General features: G+C 32.7%; 1 protein-coding gene and 2 pseudogenes across 4 annotated transcripts in view; 2 read left to right on the top strand and 1 right to left on the bottom strand.

The window, feature by feature from the left end:
* Window positions 1-26218, top strand: part of POLQ (DNA polymerase theta) — a 90990-nt gene that overhangs the window by 27115 nt on the left and 37657 nt on the right. For all 4 annotated transcript variants that reach the window (XR_005648779.1, XM_039843141.1, XM_039843140.1 and 1 more), the window contains 6 exons: window positions 10098-10291; window positions 11188-11312; window positions 12197-12440; window positions 18179-21291; window positions 23313-23456; window positions 24464-24660. Coding sequence is in view for 3 of the 4 variants with exons in the window: in XM_039843141.1 (XP_039699075.1) it covers window positions 10098-10291; window positions 11188-11312; window positions 12197-12440; window positions 18179-21291; window positions 23313-23456; window positions 24464-24660 (4017 nt within the window). In the remaining variant the exon portion in view is untranslated. The remainder of the gene's footprint in view (window positions 1-10097; window positions 10292-11187; window positions 11313-12196; window positions 12441-18178; window positions 21292-23312; window positions 23457-24463; window positions 24661-26218) is intronic.
* LOC120586934 (uncharacterized) lies at window positions 4843-4961 on the bottom strand (annotated as a pseudogene).
* Window positions 21309-23302, top strand: LOC120586686 (ATP synthase F(0) complex subunit C1, mitochondrial-like; annotated as a pseudogene).

Raw genomic sequence — 26218 nt, 5'->3', positions numbered from 1 at the left:
CATGAATATTAGATTGAATGCAAGTTACTAAAATAATTGCTGATGAAATATATGAGAGACAACTGTAAAATCTCTGAAAAGATATAAAAATGTATATGGGAAAAAACTATAGGGATAATACAGGTTATTTTGCAATTATCTTTAATATCTAACTTCACTTTACCAAACAAATTGGATTTCTTAGATAATATATTGTGGTTATGGTTTGCATAAGAAAACAATGATAAATTCTAATGAACAGACACGACCCAAAAGAAAAGGCCTTGGCCCTAGCTCAAAATATTGGCAAGTTAGTATACATTTATGTTCTAAGTTAAATAAAACATTTGTAGTTTACATGTTCTATTTAATTTTTGAATATTTATGTGATTCAAAAGTCAGAACTATATCAAAAGGAATACTCAGCGAAGTCTGACATCCATATATATCCCCTGCATGCCATTTCTACCCCTTTTAATAACAGCTATTTTCATTAGTTTTGGTATATCTCTTTTCTGTTTCATTTCATAAATGTTAGCAAGAACTTATATATTCTTTACCTTTTCTTATGCAGAGGATAGTATAATATATAGCAATATATCTTGGAAATCACTTTATATCAGTTTATGGAGGTTTTTTTGCATCTGTATAACTCCATTATGTGTGTGGATATACCATTGTTTATTAAATCAGTTCATAGTTCGACTTTTGGGTTGTTTCCAATATTTCGTTATGGAAGTAATGCTGCAGTTAAAAACTTTGGTACAAATATTGTTTAGTTTTGACGGAGGTGTGTCTTTAGGAAAGACCCCCTCCCCCCCGCCCTTAGGCAGAAGAGCAATTGCTGGGTAAGTGTAAAGACATATGTGATTTTGATTTTGCAAAATTGCCTTCTATAGAGGTTATTTTCTATTTATTTTTTTTATCATTTTCCAATTTTACCAGTGCTATATGAGTGGTTATTTTCCTATAACTTTATGAATAGAGTATATTGTCAACCTTTTATATTTTGAGTATAGTTATAATTTACATTTTTTATCATGAATAAATTTGAACATTAAGGATAATATGCTTTTTTTCCCCTATAATCTATGATTTTTGCTCATTTTCTACTGTTTTTGGTCGTTAAGTGTTAAAGGTTCTCTTATACATTAAGGAGAGTAGTGCTTTCTGGTATAAGTATTTTTCTTCTAGTTTTTCACTTGGCTTTTTGCTATGTGTTCTGTCTAGTATTTTTTTTTAAAATGTAGTTGAATTTACGAACTTTTGAATCACATGTTTTTCTTGCTCTTTTATCTTTTTTTTTCATAACGGCTATCTGCAGTTACAGCTTAATTTGTTAAAAGGTTCTTTTACACACAATGACTGAAAAATTTTCTACAACTTTTATTTTTTAACTTTTTCTCCAACTGTTATCCTGTGTACTAATTTGCATTTGTATCTGGTTATATTTCTAATTTTCATTCATTGTTGGATATATTTCTGTTTCATTTGTTGATCTGACAGTAGGTCAATTTTACCAATTCGCATTTGTACCTCTGCTTTAATTAAACGATTTTATTGTATGTTTTATCTAGTAGAGCTAGTTCCCTTCATTGTTCTCCTTTTTCAGTGTTCATAGGTATTCTTGCTTGCTTACTTTTTAATATAACACTTAAAATTAACTTGGTGTTTTTATTGATATTGTTAAATTTATACATTAACACGGAGGAGAACTGACATACTTTTTTAAAAAATTGATTGGTCTTATTCAAGAACATGGTTGTTTCTCTTTCTAAGTCTATTTTTGGGCTTTCAAGAGTGTTCTAAAAGTTTTCTCATAGAGAATTTGATTATTATTTTTAAATAGTTTGTTGCAATCTAATTTACACAGCATGCCATTTAAAGTGTACAAGTCAATGATTTTTAGTGTATTCAGAGTTGTGAAATCATCACCAATGTCTGATTTCAGAACATTTTCATCATCCCAAAAAGAAACCTGGACCCATTAGCAATCACTCCCCATATTCCTCCAACCTTCTCATCCTCCCCTGGTTCTGAGCAACCACTAGTGCACCTAAATGTGCTTTCTGTTCCTATAGACTTTTCTATTCTGAAAATTTTATACAAATGGAATCATAATATGTGGTTTTTTATGACGGGTTTCTTTCACGTAGCATAATGTTTTCAAAGTTTATGTTATAGCATGTATCAATTCTTCAGTCTTTTATATTGGAGAATAATATTACCTTGTATAGATATACTACATCTTTATCCTTTTATTAATTGATGGACATTTTGTATTTTTTTACTTTTTTAGCATTTTATTAGTTTCAAGTATACAGTACATTGGTCAGATATTTATATAGTTTATGAAACAATCCAATTAAAAAATGGGCAGAAGACCTGAATAGATATTTCTCCAAAGAAGAAATACAGATGGCTAATAGACATATGAAAAGATACTCCAAGTCACTAATCATCAGAGAAATGCAAATTAAAATCACAATAAGATATCACCTCACACATGTCAGAATGACTATCATCAATAAATCAAACAAAACAAAACAAAAAACAGAACAAGTGTTGGTGAGGATGTGGAGAAAAGGGAACTTTCATAACACTGTTAGTGGAATTACAAATTGGTATGTTTTTACTTTTTGGCTATTATGAATAATGCTGCTGTGAACATTTGTGTACAAGTTTTTATATGGACATATGTTTTGAATTATCTTGGGGATATCCCTAGGAGTAGAATTACAGTAACTCAATTTTTAACATTTTAAGAAGCTTCCAACTCCTTAAAAGCAGCTGCATAATTTTACAATTCCACCAGCAATATACAAGGGTTCCTATTCTTCCACATTCTCTTCAATACTTCTTTTAACCTGTCTTTTAAAATATATCTTTATGGGTATGAAGTACTACCTCACTATAGTTTGGATTTGCATTTGCTTAGTGGCTAACGATGTTGAGCATCTTTTCAATGTATTTATTGACCATTTGAGCATCTTTCTTAGAAAAATATCTATTCAGATCCTTTGCCCATTTTTAAACTGGATTTTTATTATTATTATTATTATTGAGTTGAAAGAATTCTTTATATATTCTGGATAGAAGTCTCTTATCAGATACATGAATTGACAATATTTTCACTCATTCTGTGGCTTATCTTTTCACATTTTTGATATCTTTTGAAGCACAAAAGTTTTTAATCTTGATGATGTTGAATTTATCAATTTTTTTCTTTTGGTATCATATCTAAGAATTCATTGTGTGATCCAATGCCACAAAGATTTACTCATGTTTTCTTCTAAGAGTTTTATAGTTTTAGCTCTTACATTTAGAAGTGTGATCCACTTTGATTTTTCTGACTGATATAAGGTAGGATCTAATTTCATTCCTTGCATATGCATATCCATATATCCCAGTACCATTTGTTGAAAATCCATTGAATTGCCTTGTCATCCTTTTCAAAATCAGTTGATCACAAATATGAGGGTTTATTTCTAGACTTTTCAATTCTATTTCGTTATCTATATGTTTTTCTTTATGCTGATACCATACTGTTTTGATTACTGTAGCTTGGTGGTAAGTTTTGAAATCAGGAAATGTGAACCCTCTAAACTTATTCTTCTTTTTGAAAGCTTTTAAAACTTTTTAGGGTCCTTTGTATTTCTTTATGAATTTTAGGATCAGTTTGTCAATTTCTGCAAAGAAGCCAGCTGGATTTTAATAGTGATTTTGTTGAATCTGTAGATCAATTTGGAGAATATTATCATCTTAACAATATTAAGTCTTCCAGTTCATGCACGTGGGCTGTCTTTTCATTTAATTGGGTCTTATTTAATTTCTTTCGACAATTTTTATAGTTTTCAGAGTAAAAGTTTTTTATTTCTTTTGTTAAACTTATTCCTAAGCATTTTTTGATGCTACTGTAAATGGAATTGCTTTCTTAACTTCATTTTCAAATTGTTTATTAAAGTATAGAGAAAAACTTTTTGTGTATCATTCTTATATTCTACAACCTATTAAAACTTCTAATTAATTTTAATAGTATTTTTGGTGGATTTCTTGGGATTTTCTATAGACAAGATTATATCATCTGCAAATAGAGACACTTTTGCTTCTTCGTTTTCAATCTGGATGTCTTCTATTTTTTTTCTTGCCTAATTGACCTGGCTAGGATCCACAATAAAATGTGAAATAGAGGTAGCAAGAGCAGACATCTTTGTCTTGTTCCTGATCTTGGAGGGAAAGCATTTAGTCTTTCATTATCAAGTATGAAGTTAGCTGTGTTTTTTTTGCAGATGGCCTTTATCACATTGAGGAAGTTACCTTCTATTCCTAGTTTGTTGAATATATATATATATATTTTTTATCATAAAAGGGTGTTAAATTTTGTCAAGTGCTTTTTCTGCATCAATTGGGATCATGCAGTTTTTGTCCATTATTTTATTGATATAGTATATTTCATTAATTGATTTTCAGATATTAATCTTGAATTTTTTACATAAATACCACTTGGTTATGTTGTATAATACTATTTACACATTGCTAGATTTAGTTTGCTAGTATATAGTGAGGCAGTGCTTTCTGGTTTTGTGGAAGAATTTGTGAAAGATTGATGTTAATAATAATTTAAACATTTAGGAGCTATCACCAGTCAAGCTACTGGGGCCTGGGCTTTTATTTGGAGTACACTTTTTAACTACTAATTCATTTTCTTGTTGTCAGATTTTCCATTTTTTGAATCAATTTTGGTAGTTTCTGTGTTCCAAGGATCTGTCCACTTTATCTAGGTTTTCTAATCTGTTAGTATTTAATTATTCATAGTGTTTTCCTTATTCATTCATTCATTCATTCATTCATTCATTCATTTTAAGCTTACAGCACCCAGTATTCCTAGGTAGTCTCCCATCCAAGTACTAATTTGGCCTGACCCTGCTTAACTTCCGAGATCAGACGAGATTGGGTGTGTTGAGGGTGGCACGGCCGTAGACATGTTTTCCTTATAATTCTTTTTATTTCTGTAAAGTCAGTAGTGGTGTCCCCTCTTCTATTCCTGGTTTTAGTAATTTGAGTCTTTTCATTTCTTGATCAAGCTAGCTAAAAGTATTTCAATTTTGTTGATCTTTTTAAAGAACTGTTAAAAGTTTTTTAAACAAGGAAGCCTTTAGACTGAGGTGGCTCTAATGTCTTGGTAGCTTATCTAAGCAAACCAAAACCTAAGCCAGAGTCAGTGCACTTGAATCTGAGAAAGTAAAACTTAAGAACAACCAATCACAAACAGCCAACTAGGCTTTCTCAAGTGAGGCAAATGCTTAAGCTATAATCAATCAAATAATTTCTTTGCTTTGCTTCGACATCTTCTCTATAAAAACTTTGCCTCTAGCTCCTGTCAGTGAAAGATTCTTAACCACCTTTTGTTTGGCACTGCACAATTCAAATTAGTGTATGCTCAAATGAACTCTTGAAAAAATTTTAACATGCCTCAGTTTACCTTTTAATAGAACCTATTTTGGTTTGTTAATTTTCTGTTTTTACTTTATTTCATTAATTTCTGATATTTATTATTTTCTTCCTTCTTCCTTTGTGTTTACTTTGCACTTCACTTTGCAGTATCTTACGATGGAACATTAGGATATTGATTTGAGATCATTTTTTAAATATTGGCATTTATAGGTATTAATTTCCCTCAAAGCACTACTTTCATTGCATTCTATAAGTTTGGTATGTTATGTTTTCATTTTCATTTCAAGGTACTTTGTAATTTCTATCATGGTTTCTTCTCTGACCCATTGTTATTTAGTATTCTCTTATTTGATTTCCACATTGTGAATCTCCACAATTTTTTGTTATTTCTAATTTTATTCCATTGTTGGAAAACAATCTTTTCACATTTATTGAGGCTTGTTTTATTGCCTAACATATGGTCTGTTCTGGAGAATGTTCAATGTGAGCTCAAGAAGAATGTGCATTCTGCTATTGTTGGATAGAGTTCTACAGATGTGTATTAGGTCTACTTAATTTAGGGTGTTGTTTTAGTCTTTTATTTTCTATTAACCGCTTAATTCTTCCATCCATTGTTGAAAGTGAGAGTACCACAGAAATACAAAGAATCATACAAGAATACTATAAAAGACTATATACTATTAAATTCAATAACCTAGAGAAATAGATGAGTTCTTAGAAATATACAATCTTTCTAGACTGAATCACGAAGAACTGGAAAATCTAAATATGCTGATCAACAGTAAGGGAATTGAAACGACCATCAAAAATCTCCCCAAAGTAAAAGTCTAGGACCAGATGGCTTCAGTAGTGAAATCTACCAGACATTCAAAGATGATTTAATACCTGTCATTCTCAAACTCTTTCAAAAAATTGAAGAAAAGGGAAAACTTCCTAACTCATTTTGAGGCTAACGTTACCCTGACACCAAGACCTGGTAAGGATAACACACAAAAAGAAAACTACAGACCAATATCTCTCATGAATACAGATGCAAAAATTCTAAAAAAAAAAAAAACCAAAAAACCAGCAAATAGACTACAATACATTAAAATAATTAGACATCATGATCAAGTGGGGTTCATTCCAGGGCCACAAGAATGGTTCAGCATATGCAAACCAATCAATGTGATACACCACATAAACAAAATAAAGGATAAAAATCATATCGTATCAAAGGAAGTAAAAGCAAAAATAAATGAATAGGACTATATCAAACTACAAAGCTTCTGACAGCAAAAGAAATCATCAATAAGACAAAGGCAACCAACTGAATGGGAGAAGATATTTGCTATCTTCCGACAATGCCTTTTCCAACAATGCCTTTGATATAAGGGGCTAATATCCAAAATTTATAAAGAACTCATACAACTCAACAACAACAACAAAAAAACAATTCAATTAAAAAATGGGCAGAGGACCTGAACAGACACTTCTCCCAAGAAAACATACAAATGTCCAACAGACATGAAAAGATACTCAATTTTACAACCAGTTAGAGAAATGCAAATCATGAACACAATGAAATACTACCTCACACCTGTAAGAATGGCTATCATCAACAAGGCAAATAATAAGTGTTAGAGAGGTTGTGGGGAAAAAGGAACCCTTATACACTATTGGTGGGACTGCAAATTGGTATAGCCATTATGGAAAACAGTATGGAGGTTCCTCAAAAAGCTTGATCTATACCATATGACCCAGCACTCTATCTTCTGAGTATTTACCCCCAAATATTTGAAAACATTTACCCTTAAAGACGTATGCACCCCGATGTTCATAGCAGCATTATTCATGGTGGCCAAGACATGGAAACAATCAAAGTGCCTTTCGATAGATGGTTGGCTAAAGAAGATGTGACACATATATACAATGGAATATTACTCAGCCATAAGAAAAGGTGAAATACTGCCATTTGTAAAAACATGGATGGATCTTGAAATTATCATCCTAAGTGAAATAAATCAGACCGAAAGAATTGAGAACCATATGATTTCACTCATTTGTGGGATGTAAAACTGAAAGCAACAAATGAATGAATAAGACAAACAAAAACTCCTGGACACAGACAATAGTTTAGTGGTTACCAGAGGGAAAGGGGAGGAGGTAGATAATGGTAAAGGGGGTCAAATATATGGTGACAGAAGGATATTTTACTTTGGGTGGTGAATACAATATAGTACACACATGATGTATTATTGAATTGTACACTTGAAAAGATTTTTAAAAAAGAAAATGGGGGTATTTAAGTCTTCAACCAATTTTTTTTTGTATAGTCTGTTTCTCTCTTTATTTCTGTCAAGTTTTTTTCATGTATTTCAGGGCCCTGGATATATTTACAATTGTTATATCTACTTGATGGTTTGATCCTTTTAGCATTATGAAATGTTCCTCTTATCTCTGTGAACATTTTTTTTAAGTCTACTTTATCTGATATTAGTATAGCCACTCTAGCTTTGTTATGGTTGTGGTTCGCATGATATTTTCCTTCCTTTTACTTTTGAGCTATTTGTATTTTTGAATCTATGATGCATCTTCTACAGACAGCAAAGAATTGGATTTTGTTTTTTCATCCAATCTGTCAATTTCTGTCTTTCATTAGATTTTTAACCCATTTACATTTAATGTTATTATTGATATATTTGGATTTGCATCTTTCATATTTTGTCTTTTTATTTTTTATATACCTCATGTCTTTTCCCCTTTTTACTTCTTTTACTGATGGATTTTGAATTATTTCTAACTTAATTTATACCAACTTAATTCCAGTGAGATATAGAAACATTATCCTTATATATATCCATTCCTATTCCTTTTTATGTGTGTGCTATTACTGTTATACATGTTACATCTGTATGTGTTACAAATTCAAGTCAGCTGTTAAAATTATTATTTTATATAACTTCATGTATTTAAAGCAACTGAGAGAAAGAAAGCAAATATATATTTACAGAGTTTGTTACATTAACATTCTTATTTAAGATTTGTATTTTTCTTTATTTGTTTCTATGGATTTTAGTTACTATCTCCTCTCATTTCCAATACATCTTTACTCCCACTTGCCTTCTTTGAGCTTGTATTTTTGTACGTTATATACAGTTTTATACAATTGCTTTTTAAATCAGTCAAGAGAAGACAGGAGGGGAAATGTGTAATAATACTATATATATACTCACAGAATTACCTTTATTAGCACTCTTTTCTTTGTGTGTGGAGTTAAAGTACTGTTTTGGGTCACTTTGTTTTAACCTAAAGAGCTTTCTTTAGTATTTTGTGTAAGACAAATCTGCTAGCAACAAATTTTCTCAGTTTTTGTTTAGCTGGGAATATCTTTATTATCCATTTATTTTAGAAAGATAGTTTTCCTTTGTATAAGATTCTTGGTTGACAGGTTTTTTTTTTCTTTCAGCAGTTTGGATATGTCATTTCACTGCATTCTGGCCTCCACTGTTTTTGATGAGAAGTCAACTCTTAAGCTTATTGGGTTTACCTTGTATGTGATGAGGATATTTTGCTGCTTTCAAGATTTTCTCTTTTTTGGTTTCTTGCATTTTGACTATGATTTATCTCAATGTGTATCTTTTTGAATTTACTCCACTTGGAGTTCACTTTGTCTCTTAGATATGTAGATTAACCCTTTTCATCAAATTTGGGAAGTTTTTAGACATATTTTTTCAAATTTATTTTTGGTTTTTATTTTTTTTCTGATACTCTCATTATGCATATGTTGGTGCATGTAATGCTTCCCACATTTCTCTGAGGCTCTGTTCATTTTTTCCTCCCTTTTTCTCCTCTCTTAGATTGCATAATTTCTATCAATTTATCTTCATATTTGCTGATTCTTCTTCTGCCAGCTTGTATCAACTGTTGTGCTCTATAGTGAATTGTTCAATTATTGTATTTTTCAACTCCAGAATTTCCATTTGGCTTTTTTTTTAATCATTTTTTTTTCTCTTTACTCATATTCTCTATCTGATTAGACATTTTCATTAGACCGCTCTTTATTTCATTAAGTATGTGGTTTTCTTTTGTTCTTTTACCATAATTATAATGTCTGCTTTGAAATCTCTGTCTGATATTTTCAACATCTGGAAACTCTCAAAGATGTTTCTTCTGCCTGCTTGTTCTCTGTGTTTGTGACATATGTTTATTTCTTTGCATGTCTTATAGTTTTGTTCTTCTTGTTGAATTCGGGACATTTTAGATAATATATTGTAGCAAATGTGGATATTGATTCTTCTCCTCTTCTTTCTATATTCCCAATTCTTAGAAATCATATAAAATGCGTAAGGTACTTAACATCAGAATATTGAGATTAAAAGTATCTGTGATTAAAATTCTTGGATTCTGTAAAATCCAGTTTGTATGCTGAGTGATCTCTTCCATTTCTCTTGGCTGTGAGTTGTTTGTGAATAAATGAAGTTTCCATACAGATGATGTATTATCACATTTATTTTATTTTATTTTATTTTATTTTTTATTAAATTTATTGGGGTCACATTGGTTAGTAAAATTAGAAATATTTCCAAATACTGAGGCCTTCATTTTTAATATGATGTTTACATTTATTTACTCCTTTTGTAATGCAACAGTTTTAGCTAATGAATGATGCTTCTTCCCTTTAGGTTACACCTATGTTTGAGGATTGGACTACTATTGATTGGTATCGATTTTTCTGTTTATGGGAGAAGTTACCAACTTCTATGAAACGAGTGGCAGAGCTAGTGGGAGTTGAAGAAGGATTCTTGGCTCGCTGTATAAAAGGAAAAGTAGTAGCCAGAACTGAGAGACAGCACCGACAAATGGCCATCCATAAAAGGTAAATATCAAGGAGCCTAGACTACTCAGTATTTAACACATTGTTGGATACAGAGTAGATGTCCAGTTTATTGTGGTCAATTTCATTGTCATTAAAATCAGAGTTTTGGCTGAATATAGTAAAATTTTTCAGTTTACCGTATTTACTGGTATATTAGATTTTTCCTAGCTAGTTATAATTCAGAAGCCATTATATGTGAAGGCCTTTTAAAATAGAACATTTAGTTATTTCCTTCCCTTAAAGAAGATGTTAATCAGGATGCTTTCAGGAAAGGCAGGATGCTTCTGTCATCCTTAGAAGAGATTCATTACCAGTGGGGAAGAGGCAACTAAAAGATTCAGATGGGGAAATTACATAGGCTTTTAGCTTTTTGGATATATATTATTTTGAAATTATTTTTCTTAAAGCATTAGTCTCTAGTGTATTATTTACAACATAGTCAAGTGGAATTTTGTAAGGATTTGTATACTTGAGTTATTTGTGGCACTATTGCCTTTCAAATCAAAACTGGTTTTTATAATCAAATTCTGTCATTTCGTTGAAATATGATTAGATGATCATGTAACCATGTATCAAGTGTTTTTTTAATATTTTTATGTCATCACATTTCTCGAACTAAGTCTTATTTCTTATAGTTAGCGGTATTGAAATATGGAGGTTATCTTTTTGTTATACAGATATTAGTTCTTTGCTATAGTCTAATATATGTCAGAAGTTTACAAACATTGAGCTCAGTCTTTGTCCACTAATCCAATATCTTATTAGGAATCTTCTCAGAGTATGTAAATACTCTCTTGCCTCTCTCCCCTTACTCCCACTTGTTTCACAGCATACATTGTACTTTCATAGTAGACCTAAGTAATTTCTTACTATACATTTTGTGATTTACTTTCCAGATTTTTTACCAGTCTTGTGTTGTTAGATTTAATCAGTGAAGTTCCCTTAAAGGAAATTAATCAGAAATATGGATGCAATCGTGGACAGATTCAGTCTTTACAACAGTCAGCTGCTGTTTATGCAGGTCAGTTAAACAAGAGTTTCCACATTTACTTAAGACTCTGTGGTTTGAAGTTAAGTCAAACCACTTTTTTATTTAAAATTCCATTGCAGGCTTCTCTAAAAGTGAGGGGATCATGTTGAGCCATAATTTTGCATGGTCTCTGTCATCATCAAAACACCTAAAACTACAGGTCTTCTGGGCTCAGTTGCCCTGCCACAGAAGATTGACAGCTAGCTGGGTGTCTTGACCTTAGTGTCCCTTCTATTCCTTAGCAACCTGCTGGCCATCTCTTTGTTTTCTGTTTTTCTTCTTCTTTTTTATTTTTCTTTATTTTTTATTTATTTCACCAGCAGATTCGGTGTCTGCCAACGGCCCATGAAATGATTTTCTTAATGACTTGGCACCTGGCTGCTCTGCCCTCTTTATTTCAAGAATGTCTAGCTATTGAACTGGATACCCTTTCTTTGAAGAAAATATCAATGGGAGCTTCACTTTTTGTAGTCTTCTCAGCACTTAAGTATTTAAATCGTCTCTCTTTTTTTCCTCTAGGTGGAAAGAGTCCCTTACCTGTTTTTAACAGTTCTCTCTTCCTTAAAAAAAGAAAAGTAGGGGAAAATGAGAGGAGTGAACTAGGGCAAGGGCTTTTATTTTGTGTTTATATGCTCTGCCTCAGTTTTTTTTTTAACGCCAAGTGCATGATTAAGAATAAAGGAGATGACATTTAATGTGTTTAGGACATTTGTTGTCAAATTAGCTAGCCCCTTACTCTCCTGTTAACTTACACCTTGGGTTTGTTAAACTTTACAATTCTTCAGGAAAAATGAATGAAAAAAAAGTATCTAAAGAAATAGAGAATTGATCTATAAAGAATTTTTAATTCAATAAATACTCTATCCATATTCTAGGAATGATTACAGTATTTTCCAACCGTCTGGGCTGGCACAACATGGAACTACTACTTTCCCAGTTTCAGAAGCGTCTTACATTTGGCATCCAGAGAGAGCTGTGTGACCTGGTCCGGGTGTCCTTACTTAATGCACAGCGAGCCAGGTCCCTCTATGCTTCTGGTATTCTCACTGTGGCAGATCTTGCCAGAGCAAATATTGATGAGGTAGAGACTGTTCTGAAAAATGCTGTGCCTTTTAAAAGGTAAGAGAGTCCCCCTGTCTACATAGGGTTATTAAATGAAAAAGCATGTCAATTTGTAAATAATAGATGCTGTATTAAAATATTTTTTCTTTGATAATATCATGATGTAGTTGGTATAAGTGGAAGAAAATGTAACATCTTTTTCGCCCTTTAGGATTACTTTTTATTTTTTATAGTTTAAAAATATTTCATGACTTGAAAGACATTTCTAAAAGTATCATAATTCTTCCCTGGAAAGATTAAGTAAAGGTAAATTACCAATGCTTTCTCCTTTAATGGATTTTGATTTTCAGTATATATCCAGGGCTATATCTTAGATTTTCTTTAGGCAACAGCACTTTAAAATGTATTTCACTTGAATGTTCTTTGGAACACTTGTCCCTCAAAACAATTTATGAGAAGAGGATTTCTTGACTATTGTTTAAAAAGTGTGTACAAGTGTGTAACCAATTCATTGAATGAGCTGGACTCAGCATATCAAGGAATAGCTTAATTATTTTCTCAACCACTGTTCTTTGAACTCACTCTTATATGAAACCTCAGTGAAATCCTATTGCTATTTAGGCACTTACAGGTACTAACAGTTTTATTTTCAGGTATTAAATATTTCTTCTAAATTAAAGGATCAGTCTCATTTCCAGTTCAATGTTTTTTCTCTCCCACTCAGTTTAGGCCTGACACTGGCTCAGAAACTTGTAATATGTATGGGAAGGCATGGGGCATAGTCAAAGGAGCAGCCTTGCTGTTCCCCAGAGCCACTTCACATTGTGGATTCCATTCTGTGCATTGCACCGCCTCTCCAGGTTTGGCTCTGGTGGGATTTTGGTACAGCAGTGGAGGAGTAGAAACCTCTCCCTAGATTTTGAAGGATGGAATTGCCTGGAGCCTTAGGAATGCAACCCAGGCATGAGAACCTCTGCATTGGGGGTCACTGTAGAGTCCCCACTAGGACAATGCCTAGTGGAGCTGTGGGGGTAGGGCCACTCCTTTGATTCCAGAGTAGAAGAGCAACTGGTATGTGAATATGTCACTTTGAGATGTGACTCCAGCTGAAGTCTACCTGGAGTATGCTTTAAACCCTTCTTATAACGGTGTTGCTCTTATCTGGAGCCTCTGATTTTCACAGACTCTTTGGGTATATTCATACTTGCTCAGAAATATGCATTGAAAAAATGCATATTTCCTGAGGTGAAAAAATTTAAGTATGAGAGTATCACTGTGGTAACAACATACCAACACATCATACTTGACCCTTCCAGTGAGTCATCTGAGGGCAGTACACATTTTGAAAAATTTAATTGGAAAAGTGTTGTTCGTTAATACATTTTGGAATAATTTCTGTATTATGCTAAGGCGGTTATGTCATGACTATGCCTTTTCTGAAAGCCCAGAACTTTATTGATCAAAATTAGTGATATCAGTAATAAGACGAAGCAACATCATGTGCCTTCTCATGTGACACACTGAGAAAGCACAATATTACTCCTGAAGTAGTCTTATCAAAAATGTCTATTATGAATTTAATCATAAGGAAACATCAGACAAATCTGAACTGGGAGACATTCTACAAAATAATTGGCTGGTACTTTTAAAAAAATATCAGGGTCATGAAAAACAAAGACCGAGTAAAGGGATATGACAACTAAATGCACCACTTTATTTTAGATTGGACTAGAAAAAGGACATCAATGGCACAATCGGTAAAATTTGAATAAGCCGTATAGGTTAGGTATAGTATTGCATTAATGTTAATTTTCCGAACAGGTGTATCTGGCACTTGGCCACCCTTTCCTTTCAGTAATTTGTGTGTAAGAGCCAGATAACCAAGCTAGCATTTAGATCACATCAAACAGTTTGTCATTACCAGCAAAATGCAAAAAATTAATTTCTTTGTGCATATGTATTTTCATGTTGTTGGTGATGTTTCTTCAGAGTACATTCCTAGACATGGGATTTCCAAAGGTAAGAACATATATAGCTTTATTAGATTCCAAATTCCCTGTAGAAGGATCTACCAAGTTACATAATCCCTAGCCTTTACTCCACAGCCTCGCCAACAGAATCCATTGTTAGAGGTTTTTATTTTGCCACCTGATAGATGAGATATTGTATCTTTATTTGGTTTTAATGTACATTTCTCTAATTGTGAGTAGCAGTATATATCTTTTCATGTTTCGGGATAATTTATTTTATATCTTTGTAAATTATCTGGTTATGTCTTTTCCTTATATTTCTTATGGGGTTTGGTCTTTTCTCTCTCTTTTTTAAAGAATTTTTTGAATGGATTAAGGTTCCTAATCCTTTATTTGATATATATATTGAAAATATATCAACTGTCTTTTGACTTTTACTACATTGTTTTTCTCATGCAGAATTTTAATTTTTTATTGATTTATTTTTTATCAGTCTTTTCATTTTTGTTTCTGAATTGTTATAGTTGGAAAGTTTTTCCTTACACTGAGATTAAAGAGGAATTAACGTTTTCTTCTAGTATTTGAAATTTGCCTTTAAATTTCTGATGCATTTAGAATTTAATTTTGCATAGTGTGAAGTCTGGATTTAATTTCATCTTTTTCCCCATTTGTAAAGATGTTTATGTTGGTTCCAGTCATATGAAATGCCACAATCATATACTCAATATCCATATGTAATTAGGTTTATTTCTGGACTTTCTATCCTATTTACTTTTCTTTTTGTCAATTCATGAGCCAGTACTATGCTCTTAATTAAAAAGTTTTATAGTATATTTTAATGTCTGGTAGGGCAACTTCCTCCTCATAGTTTTTCAGTATTTTCCTGGCTATTTTTGAATGTTTGCCTATATGAAATTTAAAGTGCCCGTTGATTATTATTTGGTTTGGATTGAAATTGAACTTAGAACTGACATCTTTATAATGTTGAGTCAATCTGTCCAAAGATAGATAATATCTTTGCATTGGATCTAGTCTTTGAGATTTTGAGGAGTTTTAAAAGATTTCTTTATTCAGCTTTTCAAGAGGTTTAAAGTTTTCCGCATATAGATTTTGTACAGTTCTTGTTAAATTTATTACTATTTAATCTTTTTTTTTTAAATTAGTGGCTCACTTCTATGATATTTTCTACATAGTTATTATTTGAGTATATGAAGACTGTTGATTCTTGTATATTTTTTTTATCCTGCTATTTTCTGAATTCTTCTATCATTTGAATTCCTTTTATCATTGATTCTCCAGGATTTCCAGGTATATAGTCATATTAACGGTAAATAGAGATATTATACTTCTTCATTAACAATTCTTATGCTTCTAATTGTTTTCTTTTGTCTAATTTAATTAGCTAATGCCTCTAATAGGTAGTGGTAATAGAGATGGTAGTAATAGGTATAGTGGGCATTTTTACGTTGCTTATGATCTTAGTGGAAATGCCTCTAGTGTTATGCTAGTAAATACTGGCTTCAGGACTATATTGTGTGTGTGTGTGTGTGTGTGTGTGTGTGTGTGTGTGTGTGTGTGTATTTAAACGTTTTAAAGAAAATGTCCATTAATTTTAATTTTCTTGAATATTTTTATCAGGAATAGGTACTGAATTTTGTCAAAGGCTTTTTCAGCATCTTTGGATATAATCATAGGGTTCTTTTTTCCTTACATCTATTAGCATGATGTATTATATTAACAGATTTACTAATATTGAATCAATTTAATGTTCCGAATAAATTTCATGGTCATGGTATATTATTTTTTATGCAATGTTGGATTGTTTGCTAATATTTATTACAGTATACTTTTGCATTATTATTCATAAATAATATTGGTGTATACTTTTCTTGTGTGTGTGCTGCACTATCTTTTGCTATCAGTGTTTAGCATTAGACTTTATGAAAAAGAATTAGGAAGTTTTTCTTCATTTTCAGTGCTTTTCAATAATTTATGGTGTGTCGTGACTGGTAGAGAGTTTGATATGATTACCCTGTGAAACCATTTTGGATAAAAGTAAAATGTTTGAAATGTATTCATAAAGTCTACTTAATTATGTTCACAGATCTTCTTTATTCTTATTTATTTCTCCCATTAACACTACATCTGTCTTTTAATGAGAGTGGTTTATTAAAGTTTACTAATTGTTAGTACACTTCTCTCTTAGGAAGGCTTATATAGTATAGAGTTCTCCCACGTTTTTGTATGTTTAAAGCTGTTTTTCTATAACCTTAATATTCGAAGTATGTCTTGGCTGGATATAAATCGTTGGTCAACACTTTTTTTTTTTTAATTGAGGTTTTTAAAAATGCCTTTTCTTTGTTTTGTGCTGCTTTTGAGAATTTTGGTAAAAATATGATTCTTTTGCCCTTTTAAATATGTAAGCCTTGAGATTTCTTTTGTATATTTTGAAGTCTGATAGTTTTACTAGGGATATTAGTTAGCTATTTAAGAACTTAGTGGCTTAAAAGCAACAGTAAATATTAATATCAAGTCAAAGTTTTTGTAAATCATGAATTTGAGAGCATCTTTGCTGGTGGTTGTGGTTTGAGTTCTTTCATGAAGTAATAGTAAAGTTGTTGGCTGTAACTGTAGTCATCTGGAGTTGACTTGGATCTGCTTTTAAGATGACTCACACACACGCTGGCAAGTTGGTGCTGAGTTCTTGACCTGAGTTTCTCCATAGAACTTCTTGATGACCTCATGACATGATGGTTGGCCTCCTTCAATATAATTGATCCAAGAGAGAAAAATGGAAGCTGTAACGTCTTTTATAACCTAGCCTTGGTTTTTAGTTGTTTGGGGTGAGAGGCTAAATTTGTTCCTATTACTCCATGTTGGTTGGAAACAGGTCTCTTGGACATTATTTCTTTCATAACTTTTATAACTCATCCTATTTCTCTTCTCCTCAGGTGATTTCAGTTATTTACATGTTTGACCCTTTAGGGTGTGGAATCCATTATTTTACCTGAAGAGCATTGATATTTTCAGTAAATTAGCTTGGCTGAACTCAAATTCTAATCTTTGTCTTCCTATAGTGGCAGTAGCTCAAATTTCTGTTCAGTTGTTTAGATTTTTAATTGGCTGCTTGAAGTCTTGCATAGTTTTAGAGGTAAGCCAGATATTTGGACAGTTTATATGAAGAATTTGGGGTTCTCTTTTTTGGATCTCTCATTCTGGGGTTTCTCCCTTCATTCTGTATCTCCTGTCATTATTCTGAGCTCTATTTCAAGTTCTGTCAATAAACTCCACATTTTAATCCAAATTTTTAGTTACCCTTTATAGTGCTAACTGGAATCTGCCTTCAGATGAAAAGTGTGAAAATTCACCCACTGCCATTTCTTTTAGTCTCAGTTCCTTTCCAGTTTCTGCTTCCTTTTGGTACTCTTCAGTCCCTTCAAATATTTCGTCCAGAGTTCCTATTATATAGGAGGATTCGTTTTCAATGAAAGTTTTATGTTACTGACTTATTTTAGGTTTCCATTTAAAGAATCTGCTTTAATGAGGGTTTCCCTTATTGTGCTATTTAAAAATTGCAGAACCAGCCATCCCTTCCTGATTCTTCATTTTTGTACACAACTCTTGTCACCAGTTGAGAAAGAATGTATTTTACTATTTGTTTTCTGATTTCCTCAATTAGAATATAAGCTCTATGACAGCAGATGTATGTCCTTTTGTTCATTACTATTTTATACATTCCTAGAACAGCTCAGATTGATGCTTAATAAATATTGGTTGCATGAATGAATGAATCAATGCATTAATTTTTTTTATCTCCTTATATAGTGCACGAAAAGCAGTGGATGAAGAAGAGGAAGCAGTTGAAGAACGTCGGAATATGCGAACTATTTGGGTGACTGGAAGAAAAGGTTTAACTGAAAGAGAAGCAGCAACCCTTATAGTGGAAGAAGCCAAAATGATTCTACAGCAGGACTTAGTAGAAATAGGAGTACAGTGGAATCCACATTCACTTTTAAATTCTGATACACACTCATCGACTAGCAGTGAGTCAGAAGTAAAGGAACAGAAATTTGTACTCCAAACTAAGAGTTCTTATAAAAGGTTAACCCTAGGGAAAAAAATTAACACATTTAGTGATTCTTCTGTTAAGCATTCACCAAATACAGTACAGGATTTAGATAAAAGTAGAGCGCATACAAATTCCTTTTATTATCCATTTCAGAATGGAAATCAAGAACGTAAGTTACATTCAATTTACAGAACAAGAAAACGGGCTTCTTTGAATATAAGTAAAGTGAAACTACAAACTTCTTTGAATGAGGGAAAAACAAGCACTAAGAAAGTTGTTCAGACTCTCTCATCTGAGAAAACAAAGAAAGAAGCTTTGAATTTCAGTTCGAAAAAGATGGGTACAACCTTTCAATCTTTGAAACATAGTAAACATCTGAAACGAATCAGAGACAGTAGCCCTGTGAAAGACACAGGGATGTGTAGAATTGATTTACAAAAACAGACTATGTCTAATCCTGTTCATTGTGAAGATTCATTTACCTTAGATAAGAAGAATATAGAATTTATAAGTTCTAGGCCATTTGCTAAAAATGTATCTTTCTGTGCTGAGGGAAAATATAACAAAGCATCATTCCCATTACAAACAGAACAAACTTGTTCAAAGAACAAAACAGTAACTAATGATATTTTTGTTGAACATTTTATCACAGGATCTCAGAGTGAAAAACGGACTTGTCAAGCCACTAGTGTGGTTAGTGAAAATGGAAGAGGAATAGCTGTTGTTGAGTCAGAAAAAATGGACAAAATGCTGATACAAAAGGATTCAAAAAACCAGAATGTTTATGTGAAACACCATGATACCCATCCAGTCAACCAGTGCCCGGAGAAGCAGTCTGATCAACAGACAATCAGTTATACCAAACTGAAAAAAGTAACAGAGAAGCAAATGCCCTGTGAGACAGTCAGTAATTATATGAATAGAGACTCAAATGCTATTGTCAAATGTGAAAGTATAAAGTTTAATGCCGAGGAAAATAAATTAAGTAATCTTCAAGTATCCGGAGATAATATAAGCAGCACTGAAATACCCAGTGGAGCACATCTACCAACTGGAGCATTTGGTAAATCTATAGGCCAGCATGAGAATTTTGTAAATACCTCTAGAATACAAGAAAAAACAGAGGCTTATGCAGCAAACAAAACTAAGACTAATTGTGTTTCTGACTTTGGATTAGTTCCTTGTGATTTTGAAGATAGTTTCTATCTGGATACTCAGTCAGAGAAAATAATACAACAGATGGCAACTGAAAATACCAAACGAGAAGGAGCAAAAGACACCAGCCAAGCAATGAAGATAATGCAGGAGAGCCTAGACAAACAGAGCTTGATGAGCTCTTTTCAGGACGAGATTCCCATCATCTTTCCTCATGAACAGCATTCTCCAGGAGTGACAAATAAAGATCATTCGGAATCTAAGGCTGTAGATACTATCAAACACCGCTCTGATTCACATGGGGTTGATATGCTCACTCCAGAAAGCCCGCTTTTTCATTCTCCATTACTATGGAGGGAAAACGGTCCTAGTTTTAAAGGGAATGAATTTTCTGTTACTGACTCCCAATTAAATAGTTTTCTTGAAAGTTATCAATCACAAGTAGCTATGAAACCAGTTATATCTCTGGTACCTCAAAAGAGAACTCCCACTGATACAGAAGTAGAATGTCTGCCAATTCCTGAAACAAGTTTGAATTTGAGCAATAGTTTACTGTTTGACAGTTTCAGTGAAGAGTACCTAGTAAAAGAACAACCCCCTGATGTACAAGCAGAAGAACCCCTTCCTTCTGAAATAATGTCAAATCATTTTGGTGATTCTCTGTGTCTACAACCAGAGGGCCCAATTAAATCAAATATGGATGGGAATGACGATAATCAGCAGCAGTTGACTTGTTTCAGTGATGAGTCTATTATATTTTCAGAAATGGATTCTGCTCAGGTGGTTGAAGCTTTGGACAATGTAGATATAGTTCCTGTCCAAGATAAACATAATACTGCAGTATCTTTTAGAACATTAAAACTAAGTGATCCTGTGGGTAATGATTATCCCCAAAGAGAAGTAATTAGAGGGGATAAAGATGAAAAGTCTCAAAGATCCAAATTAACTGGGACAAAGCAAAATAATTCATTCATATGGTCAGGAGCATCATTTGATTTAAGTCCAGGACTGGAAAGGATTTTAGATAAAGTTTCTAGTCCTCTAGAAAATGAAAAGCTAGAATTAACCACTACAGACTTCTCTAGTTTGAAAGGAAAAAGTAAAGAGTTAAATGGCAAACAAGATGTGATTTCAAATTTGGAGGTAAATCAAGTGCAAGGAATTTCATATTCTCCTAATGTTGAAGTGAAAAGCAAGATCGAGGCACTCGAGAACAATGCTATCCATGGTGAAACCCCATCCCTCTTGCCTTGTAAAGAAAGCTGTATAGTGGATGATAATGGACTCATTCCTCCTACACCCATTCCAGCATCCTCTTCTAAGCTGGCATTTTCAGGTATTCTTAGAACATCTTCTGTAAAACTTCAGAAAAGTAGTGTTTTTCAGCTTGGTGAAAGTTATTCATTTGACTCACCTTTGGATATTAAAAACCATGATTTAAGTCCAGAGAATAGAAATAATGTAAAAGAAGACAGTCCTAATAGAGGCACAGGTTTTCCCCTGCAGTTGTCACAGGATGGATCGCAGTTAACTCCAGCCTCATGCAGTTCAGAAAGCTTGGCCATAATTGATGTAGCAAGTGATCAAAGTCTCTTTAAAACGTTCATAAAGGAGTGGAAATGCAGAAAGCGGTTTTCCATCTCTCTGGCTTGTGAAAAGATCAGTAATTTGACATCTTGTAAAAGTGCTACTATTGGTGGTAGGTTTAAGCAAGGTGAGAATTTTTATTTTTAATTTTTTCACATTTATATGTAAAATAGTAGACTGAGATGAGACTAAGATTTTTTTGGTATTGGATCTTAAATGTAATAAATTTATTCAAAGTGTAATACATTTCTCTTATGTGGATTTACATGTAGAACAACCTTATTGTTCAGCACAACTAGGTTAATAATTGTTGCCCTCTAGTATAAGAGTTGGATGACTCCAGTATACATGAGTGGGATAGCTGAGTAGTGAGACCAAGAGCTCAAGCTGGGAGACTGAAAAAATGCAGACCAGCAAGGCGTTACTCATTCCTCGGGCTCTGATCTGCTGTTTTACCTGGAGAATCAGGCATGTGTCTGCCTCCTTGCAAGTAGGTCAGAGAATCCATCTAAATAGTCTTACTACAACAGTCCTCCAATCTAGGTGGTCTGTCAGGAGATCCAGACCAGTGTTGTCTCCCGGGACATTTACACAACGGTCAAGTTTATTGCTGCTGGGGCCACCACAGTTGGTGTGGCTGGTTCAGGGGCATGTGTTGGAACAGTGTTTGCTTGATCATTGGATATGCCCACCTCTCAAACAGCAGCTCTTTCTCTTATGCCATTTTGGTCTGTGCCCTTTTGGAGGCCATGGAGCACCCTCTGATGGTTATCTTCCTTATCCTCTTCACTTTCTGAGGCTTCATGAAGGTCACCTACCCATCCCAGTTTCTTCAGTTCCAGACCATGTTTGATGCTAGTGTGTGCTAAGCTTTACCATTAAATATTAACATTTCTCTAAAAAAATCACATGTATATATATATGTATATATATATACACACACACATATATAATATGTTATTATATAATATATGTAATATATAAATGTTAGAATGTAAGTTTGTAAAACTTAAAATATATATTTTAAATATGGATCACTTATTGTATCTTAATGGTATAATCATCAGTGCTCATGAATTATTTTCTATTAAATTGTAATATCTTTATTTGTATAATGACAAAAGTATATAGCAAATAGGCACTATATTTTTTATAATGTAAATTAGCTACACTTTCCAATACTTAAGAACTTGTTCCAATACTTAGAACTTGTACCTCCACTGAAAGTCATGAATCCTGTACTGAATGTTGATCTCAAAGCCTCATTGAACCTTTTGGTCAAATAATGCTCTGTATGTTCCTGTCTTACTTCATGAAAGTAAGCATTCTCTATCATGAGTAATAGCTAATTTCAGATTGACAATCTGTTGTGGAAATACAACAGTTGATCAGAATTTTCAAGTCTCTGTATTTATTAATGGATTTGTTCATAAAGGTGTGAGTATTTGGTCTTCAATTTATGGAGCACATGTGTTAATGACAAGTTTTATGTACTTTCAATGTTTACTAGTATGCTCCATTTTTCTTTCAACAGATAAAATTGAGCACATTTTCTGTGCTAGAGATTAAAGGGATAAAAATATTCACTTAAATTTAACAAATATGTACCAATTATTTTCCAGGTATTGGGGATATAATTGTAAATAAAGTAAATTGGTTCTTCACTTATGTCTTTGTAAAATTGGAGATGCTTTATTTTAGAAAAAATATTGACTGCAAATACAAAATCAGACCTAATTCTTTACTAGAAGTAAGATTTGATTTTTCTGAAGTTTCTTAGTGTTAAGACTTGCTGAGTTCACTACAGAATTTTGTAGTGTGCAAGTGGTCTTTATTTCTGTTTGAGTTGTAGAAATTCAAAATGAAGCTTTTAAAAGAATTAGTTAATACTCATTTTAGCCATTATTATAGATCTATTTTAAGAAATCTTTGGTAGATTTCTTATATGACAGTCAATAATAACTTAATAACTTGATAGTGAGCCTAGAAAGACTTTACATACTTCTAAAAATGACTGTCCAAAGAATGCATATATTAGGAATCTGGAAATTTTGCCTGTCAAATAGTTTTTATTATTATTGTTTTAACATTCAGTTTAATGACTTTAATTTTAGAGATTTTTAACTATTTCACTTTTGATTTACTTAGTTAGCTTACCTCAGGAAACCCCTATTAGAGATGATGGATTTCCTGTAAAAGGTTTTGATGACATTTTGGTGGTTGGACTGGCAGTGTGCTGGGGTGGAAGAGATGCCTATTATATTTCATTGCAGAAGGAACCAAAGTATTCTGGTAAGTAACCACTATTTGGCAAAGCCACCATATAATTTTTATGTAGCTTCTATTAGGGTAGTGTTTGTTGAGAATAATTTCCTGATATTTACCTAGAATTTATCTTTAGTATTAAAAAAAAAATGTTTTGGATGGTGGATAGTATGTACATTATTTTACATATTAACTAGAATAAATGTTTTAAGAAACACCACTCTTACTTCCCTCAGCTTGTCACATGGGGCTATTAATACTGTTTTCTTCTTGAGAGTAGTAGAGCATCAGGGACTCCTTGGCCACCTTAAGGGTTTACTTTTGAAGACTGGATCACAGCAGTTTCTTTTCAGACTTCTTTTCTCCTTTTGACTGGGTCTAGAGCTTATCTAGAGGCAATGATAAGCTAGATGTCTGCAGTAGTTGGATCATGCAGCTTTGGAGAGTTGTTGGAATTGAAAGGATATGATCTGGAAATACCTCATGATTATGGTTGTTGGATACCTAGCTGATTGATTAGTTTTAGACAGGAGAAAAATTAATAAGGAAACATTTTAAAGAATGCCATATGATGTCTGTTCCTGACTAAGCATGAAATATTTTCAGTTGTTTTATAGGAAAATGTGTTAGGATGAGTAGTTATTTTGACTTTTTTTTTTTAGATATAACATTATACATTCCTACTAAATCTCTTTTTAAAGGAATTCCTTTAAAATTCATTTCAAAATACTTTTTCTGTCTTTAACTCTTCATTCTTGAGAAATGTAAACTTATTTTTAGAAATTTGATATTTAGAATTTTCTTCCACCTAATTAAATAGAGCGCTATAAATTACCTAGTCCACATCATAATTTTTAGATTGAGAAGCACTTTATCTATATAGCCAACAGGGCCTGGATAAGGTTGTGCTGAATTATTAGTTACGTGGAACTAGACTTTGAGTCGTTTTCAGTCTGCATTATAGATTGCTGCTTCATATGAATGCATGTGATTTTTGACTTAAGACCTTATTTATTTATTTATTTATTTTTAAGAAATCAGTGCCAGTTTGGTCCCACCTCCACTGGATCCAAACCTGACTGTGAAAGACAGACTGTGGCACCTTCAATCGTGCTTTCCAAAGGAATCTGATAAAGAACGTTTCGTTATCATCTATGACTTCATCCAGAGCTATAAAATTCTTCTTCTGTCTTGTGGCATCTCCCTGGAACAAAGTTATGAAGATCCTAAGGTTCCATGTCTTCTTTAATTTCTGCATAAGTAGATGTTTTTTAATGTTTAGAGTTAATCCTTAAACGACTTGGTGTTTATTTAGCTCTAACAATGCAGCTTTATTTTTAGAGTAATTACTCCCATATGCAATAATATCATCCACTCAGAGCAGAATATTCACCAAATGCCTCAGTGTAGGTAAAAACAGGTATCACAAACTCCAAGCACTAAAGTTCATATCTTTCCTCAGAAGTATTTAAAATTTTTATTTTAGTAGTAAGTTCTAAAGTTTTCTGTCTTATAGTAAGTTAAAAATGAAAGGAGAACTGTCAGATTTGGACATATGATAGCAGAATGTTTCAAATATCCATGAGGATAGAGGCAAAAAATAGAAGTGTGTAGACATGTCAAAAAAGATAGTAGTTAGGAGCCATTTAGCATTTGACAAATCACCTTACTAGCTCCTTAAATACTTTCCTATATAATAGCAAAGTGTGATACGCTCTTCATAATGATGACTGGGAGTTTTTAAGGAAAAGGTAACTTATGTTATTATAATATATACTTAACAGTATGATGCATTTTTAGAAGACATTTGTGATATCTCACGCCTCTCAAAGGGATATCTTTTCCTACTGTCGATAGTGAATATATGAGGCATGTGGAATATTAATTTTGAGTTGAGTTATGATACTACAGTATGTCCTTTGAATAACATAGTTTTGTTATAACATCGAGTTCTAATGTTACAACATTATAGATGACGTAGGAACTTAATTCGTTTAGATTAATTAGCTTATGGTAAAATTAGTTTTGTTTTGTGTCATTCTGCTTAAAGTTGCAGAACCTATGGATGATGTTAAGTGAGGACTTACTGTACTCAGTTGTTATTATCAATATAATCAATAATAATGCAATATTTTTAATTTCTTAGTTTCTTTAGGTTTTTTGGCAAAGATTTTCAAAGGCAGTATTAGATAAGCTAAAAGTATCTTTTTCTATACTTCAAGCCAGGCTTGGTATATATGTGATAAATCCCATGTAGTTTCTAAACTGACCTTTACTAGATATAAAAGGTTGTCACTTAATTTTGATGTGCCAGTCCAAAATGAAAATATGTATAATATGAGCTTCTCATTAAAACTACAGTAGCATCTCAGATTTATATAGTACCGTTTACATAAACTACAATAGTCCATAATTGGTTTATTAATTAAAACACTTTTGATGTATGATGATCAAATATTAATTTATAAAATCTCACTTTATAAGAAACATTTACCAACTTTTACATCAGAGTATCTTTCAATACTCCCTAAAAGGGCTCCGATCACCAATTTCTAATGTGGTGGAGGGAGAGTTCCCCACACTTCCAACAATTCTTCTGGTAACAGCTGGGTGTCCTACAACTCAACTCAATTCTGACACTATCTACCTGGAGATGGTTCATATCCCACAGGTTAAGGGCTTAGTCCCACAAGATCCCCTCCACAACCCTCTTCGTACTCTGGCTGCAAGCCCAGGGTATGTTCTGTGCTTCTGATCATCTATAAATCTGAGGTTCCCAGGACTCCCTC

Source organism: Pteropus medius, unplaced genomic scaffold (assembly GCF_902729225.1).
Source record: "Pteropus medius unplaced genomic scaffold, Ma_sr-lr_union100, whole genome shotgun sequence".
Taxonomy (NCBI): domain Eukaryota; kingdom Metazoa; phylum Chordata; class Mammalia; order Chiroptera; family Pteropodidae; genus Pteropus; species Pteropus medius.
The sequence above is the reverse complement of the archived record's forward strand: the minus strand, read 5'-3'. Positions and strand labels throughout refer to the sequence as shown.